Source organism: Pelophylax lessonae, assembly GCF_965119305.1.
Source record: "Pelophylax lessonae genome assembly, chromosome: 3".
NCBI lineage: Eukaryota > Metazoa > Chordata > Amphibia > Anura > Ranidae > Pelophylax > Pelophylax lessonae.
This window is the reverse complement of record NC_138770.1, coordinates 315778746-315784919: the sequence shown is the minus strand read 5'-3', so window position 1 is coordinate 315784919 and position 6174 is coordinate 315778746. Positions and strand designations below refer to the sequence as shown.

The following is a 6174-nucleotide window of genomic DNA, read 5'->3' as shown; positions in this document are numbered from 1 at the left end:
AGAACTACAATCGACTGCTGGACTGGGTGACGCACTGGATATCCTAGATTCTTACGGTCTCCCCAGTCCGGCCAGCGAGCGCGTGCAGACCCTAGCTTCGCGCTAGGTCGGACTGGACGGGGCTGGCCAGCGAGTTAAACATCTCGCGAAGACGCATTCCTATTCCTCCTCCTATTCCTGATTGGAGGAGCATTTCCCACAATTGTTAAGCGAAGATATGCAGCTGTGTCTGTCGATAAACGATAGATAAACCCTAATTAAAAGGAGAAGTAGGGCCAAAGCTATTTTGGCCTTACTTTCTCCTGTAGGTCAAAGGAATGGACTTAGCTAAATACGGGTAACAGGAGTGCAGAACTGATAGCAGGCTAAATGTTGTCTGTCGACCCACCCAAATGCCTGACCTGCAGCTGGTTGAGCCTCTTCGAGCACTGCTGAGAACAAAAGCAAGCCACTTCTGCCTCCTAACAGGTATAAAACACTTACATTAGGTAAGTGAATGCAAGCATGTCGGGATAGTCCTGCAGAGGTCTCTGTGCATGCTTTTGAGAAAAAAGCACCTGTCTGCTCCATCGACAACATGCACTCTCAGAAATACGTTGCCACATTTCCAGTGATGACACACGCCGCCGCGGTCTACGTGTGTTCCAGCCCTTCTTCCTGGATTGATCCATACACAGGCGTTTGATGGCTCCTACAGGGGACACGAATGGAACACTGCCTGGACCAGCGTGCACAGACTTACCCCTGCAAGACTATACCAAGATGCTTGCATTCACTTACCTAATGAAAGTGTTTTTATACTTTTGTTACAATAAATGATATACAGTCTTCACTTAGAAGGCGCCTCATTTTCAGAATTTTTCTACATGTTCTGGAGTGTGCTTCTCACGAGGCTAGTTCTGAGCTGTGGAGTGTCCATCTTTGCAGGATACTACCATCCGCCATATCTTATTACTGTATGACTTTCCCCATCTGTCCAATGTTATACCATTTCCATTCAGAGACTCATGGTTTCCAGCATCAGGGATCACAATTTGAGCCATAACCATTCCTCTGGAGGAGCAGAGCAGAGAGCCTGTGATGAGCTCTGGAGGAGCAGAGAGCTTGTGAATAACAGTTACTGTTCTGTGCCCAGTGAAAACCAAGAACTGAGCAATCAGCTGCGAGGGACAGATGCATCATCAGATTGATGCTACATTCACCTAGGTTTGGTTTTTTTTTTTACACTATCCATACTTCTCTTTTAAAAAACACTGTATAGTTTCATTCATCTCCACTCATAAGCCAAAACAGACTATTACTTTCCAATAAAAATACTTAGGAAATACACAACTTTTTTTTTGTGCTGCAGAGAAGTGTTTTTTAGTTTTTTGTTTTTTTTTTATCATCACAGTGATTTCCAGGGATTAATGTTTTTCAAAGGTTCATATTTAAACAACAATTCTTACATTAAGAAACCTTAAACTTGGATTGCAGTGGCAGAAGGTGCACTATAAAACTCTGTTGGAACCATCATGAACAATGCAGGACAGAACATAAAACATGTGTAGATTTATTGCAGCAGAAATTTCAGTGCAACAAAGCAATGGAAAAAATACAGGCACCTGTTTATAGGTGTTTAGCTCCCAGACAACAGTGAATTTAGTTAATTCCAGAGCAGGTTATGCTGTACAAAACAAGTCTACCTTTAGGTAGATGCTAAGGCAAATTCTTGAAATTCTGCCATTGTGCCATCTTTTTGCTGTCCTTTACTTCTGTGTTTATACAAAGTCTGAGAGGTTACAAGTCAGTAAATAGTACAATCTATTGTCATTGCCCTTGCCCCAATTGTGCCTTTTATTTAGTGTTTTGGGGGCAACCAGCTGAAGATGAAAAACATTAGTGAAAATACAAATACTAGCACCATTCCTGGAACATCTCCAACAGGAGACAAGGGAAGGCCTGTGTAAAGAACATTGTAGTGTAACAGCAACGGGGAACCCCCCCTCTATTCCGGGAGAAGAACCAACCTTTCTCTTGCCAGTTTGATGTGCAACACAATATTAACAATAAGTACAAAGTTGCAGGCCTCACTGGCAGAAAAGATTTGCAAAACTGCAGCTTAGGATCCCAAATACATGTCAAAAATATGTACCTTTTTTAAAAATTAAGGAGCTGTGAGAGCAGATTTATAATAGAATAAAGTGTATGTGGCTGGTTCAACATCAGTTTATATGAAAATTCATGGCACTCAAAAAACTGGGCAAAAAAAAAAAAAAAAAGAAAAGAAAAAAAAAAATACATAAGACACGTTCATTGTAAATGTATAAGGCTTGTGGTGCTTCATTCCCATCAGTCGTCTTCTACTTAAAAAGCAATATCTTCTTTTTCAACAGGTTTTCCTTCTCTCTACAATGACGCCATGAGATGCGAAGGGATACCCTCCGACTGAGGATCATACACTTTCCCTGGCAGACAGCTCAGAGAAAGTCAAAGACCCCCGAATTCTTGGCTGCTTGATAAAAGAAACACAATGGTAAAAAAAATCCTAATAAAATAAGATGAAAATAAAGAGTAGCTCCATTCCACTACTGAGGCCTTTTTTCTTTTAGATGCAATATTAAATTTGTTAAAATCAATCTGTTAACAAAAGCCAAGCAACAAGGTAAGAATGCGGCCAGCCTTCTACCTCTGCACAAACATACAGTCTGGAGCAGGGTCTGAGAGATTAGGTGCATGGATTAGTGGCAGGTGAGAGGATCCGTGCGAACATCACACACACAGCTCATTGGGACTGGATTAGCCTCTCCATTTCGGTTCTTAGTATCAAGATGTAAATAATAATTAGGAAATTTTCAAATAAAAACACAAACTTCTAAAAACAAGGTCAAAGTTTTAAAGTTTGCTCACATAACATCCACAAAGAACTCACTAGGATTTCCCATGGCCATGCGGAAAGACTGTCTACTAGCGGTGAGTTCTGGTGGGACGGAGGCTAAATCACGGCTGGGTGGGGCTCCTGGTGGCCCCATCACTGGGGGAGGTGCTGGCATCATCATCATTGGAGGACCATAAAGTGGGGGTACACCAGGGGGACCATAAGACTGGTGTGTGTGGTGGCTTCGGATGCTGTGTGCAATGGAGTGGTGGCTCCTGTGACTATGTTCACTAGCTGGCACTGAACGTTCACTTGCTGCTCTTTCTCGGCGAATATTGCTTCGTGTAGTGTGGTCCGATTCACTTCCACTCCCTCCAGATTTCGAATCTCCAGCCTTTGGGTCTCTGTCTTTTCTTTTTTCTGTACTACTGCGGTTGGAACCACTACTTCTACTACCTGGAAAATACAAAAAAAAACACAAGGTTAAAAAAGTAAATGAGGTTGTATTTTTCATATAAAATCTTAGGCTAAAATTAGGAATGCATCTAAACCACTGTGCCTTTGAAAAGCGATCCACATTTGTTGCTTTGCAGAGGTGTTTGACAAGCAATAAGGAGGCTATGTGATGCCGCCTCAGTGCCTGTTTTAACTCCATAATTGCCACACCAAAGTGCCAAACACACTTGCATCGCTTCCCTGTTCACCTAAATGGTTTTATGTTTGGTGGTCTTACTGCTTGCTGGAATGCAGCAGCAGTGCTAGTTTTAGATAGCGGTGCGAAGCAAAGCATCGCAGCCCTGCCATGTAAAAACTCTTGCCCACAGATTTTGCAACTTAAGGGGGGGCACTAAATGCATTTCAACTGCAAGTTTTGAATGCCCCCCAACCGCAAGTCTAAATGAGCAACTAGTGAAAAGCTTGAGCTCTTTAGTGTTAGCTACATGTCCATACACTAACAAGAAAAGAAAAACGTGCACTGAAAATTCCTTAAGGAAACCTGGAGACTGCCCTAAGTGACTACTTTTTCATGAACCGAATATCCTGATTTCAACATCAGTGGGGTAAAATGCACACTTACCAAAAACTATCCTCTTGGAGGACGATGAGCATTGCGACCCTCTCCTGAAAATGCTGACATTTATAATTTCTGATACATCACGCACAAAAAAGTCAGATCTGTGTTCTGCACACTTAAGTCACTAGATCAGTATGACAGCTATGAAACAAGTATATTTAATGGGGCCCTCTATCCTCCTTCAAACAAGTCCTCTTTAGAAAAAGAAGTGCAGGTTTTGAACAAAAACATACATACTCACCTAGGTGGATGCAACATTGGTCTGATACTGCATCTGTCCCCCGCCACCTCTAAGACTGAGAAATTTCTCCTATTCAATACTGCATTAGCCTTTATTTGATCAGCCCAAAAAAACTCATTCCTACCCATAAATATATATATATATATATATATTTTTTGTTAGATTCTTTTTCATTTCTTAGCTTTCAACCTAAATGTACACACATTTCCTAAAAATATCCAAAATTTAATTTGGAATTAAAATGTGCTACCCCAAAAATTAATATCAACTGTGTCTTCGTGGTTAAATAAAACCTAACCTGTTCTTTCTTTACTTCTGCATTTCATCAGAAATACCTGGTGATCCTGCCAGTTTCCACGTTACTATTCGAAACTGACTACAGCAGCACATATCTTCTTGTGTGCTTGGCATGTTCAGTTTGCACCCCTTGGATGGCTGCTAGGAGTTATAGGTTCCCTGCCCATGCACAACATGCCTGTATCTAGTCAGTTTCACAACCACACCCCATCCAGCCCTGCTCAATTGAATGGCAGCAGCTTTGCCTGCTGTCCTATAATCACCCTGCTGCTTGTCCTCTCTACATTAGACACGTCCTGTAGACTAGGTCCTGCTAAGTTGAATAACTGTGCCTCCTAATACGAGACCCACAAATCTGCAACGCACTTTCTGCACTGTGTGAAATGTACACACAGCACACTGGCTTACTGTGAACATGCAGTAACAATATTGGGAAAAAGCTGTAGTGCTAAGTATAAGGGAAAATGAGAGGTGGTGGGGATCAAAGGCAGGGTAATTTCATGGCCTTTCATGAGAGGAAGGACACAGGGTTGGGCGTACAGGGAAAAATGCCTTTACAAATACAGGCAGAGAGACTCTAGAATGAGGTACAAGTGTAGAATGGAGAGCTGGGACTAAGCACTGCAGCACAGGGGCCATCTGATACCTACATGACATCACAGGGCTTCCTTGCAGTGTGTGACATGTTACAGTAGCCTGCCCACTTGCTCTGCAGACATGCCCCTTGCTATGGGGGAAGAAGTGCAGGTAAGCTGTGCAGTCATGTGACCAGCAAATAAAAACTTCCAAAAAGAATGTGCGTGACAGGAAAAGGTGACCACCTGACCTTTAATGGAATAGGCCTGAGTCACCGTCTGGATGATCCATCTCGAGATGGTAGCCGAAGAAGCAGCCAGCCCTTTTCTTGGCCTGTCCATAATCACAAAAAGCGAGTCTGACCTCCACAAGCACTCAGTAGCTGCCACATACACCCGAATCCCACGAACCACATCCAACATATGCAAGGCAATTTCCTTGGGATGAGCAGGCTTGGGACACAAGGAAGGCAACACAATGTCCTCATTCAAATGGAAGCCAGAGACAACTTTGGGCAGGAATGATGGACAGGGACAAAGAACCACTTAATCTCTATGGACCACTAAATAGGGACTGGATAATGCCGCCAATTCCAATACCCTGCGGGCTGAGCTAATAGCCACCAAGAATATCACCTTCTGGGATAACGTAAGCAAGAGAATCTCCCAAATATTCTCAAATGGAGGTTTCTGGAGAACCTAAAGTACTAAATTTAAATCCCATGGTGGCAAAAGAGACCGTACAGGTGGAGCCACATGTTGAATCCCCTGAATGAAGGTACGAACTAAAGAGTGCATGGCTAGGGTTCGCTGAAAGAAGATTGCCAGGGCCACAAGTGGCCCTTGATGGTACTCAAGGCCAACTTCTGATCAACGCCCTGTTGAAGAAAGGTTAAGATCCAAGCCGCAAATAAAGGATTGAGGATGAGTGCCAATCGACTCACACCAAGAAATTTACGCTTTCTGCTTACGATGGTATATCTTGCTGGAAGACGACTTCCTCGCCTTCACTATAGTAGGGATCACTGATCCAGACAGACCTCTATCCCTCAGTACCTGGCTTTCAATAGCTAAGCCATTAAAACCAGCGACTGTAAAGCAGGATGCTAAATCAGCCCTTTGGACAACA

General features: G+C 43.0%; 1 protein-coding gene across 3 annotated transcripts in view; it reads right to left on the bottom strand.

Moving 5' to 3' along the window:
* Positions 1-1536: 1536 nt before the first annotated feature.
* DVL3 (dishevelled segment polarity protein 3) overlaps positions 1537-6174 on the bottom strand; it is a 327108-nt gene continuing 322470 nt past the window's right edge. Inside the window, exons 15-16 of one of the 3 annotated variants that reach the window (XM_082249427.1) lie at positions 2890-3313; positions 1537-2491 (exon numbers count right to left, since the gene is read on the bottom strand). In XM_082249427.1, the coding sequence (XP_082105553.1) occupies positions 2470-2491; positions 2890-3313 (446 nt within the window). In that variant the 3' untranslated portion in view covers positions 1537-2469. Of the gene's footprint in view, positions 3314-6174 lie in introns of all 3 variants that reach the window. The other 2 variants (XM_082249428.1, XM_082249429.1) reach the window with 2 other exon arrangements.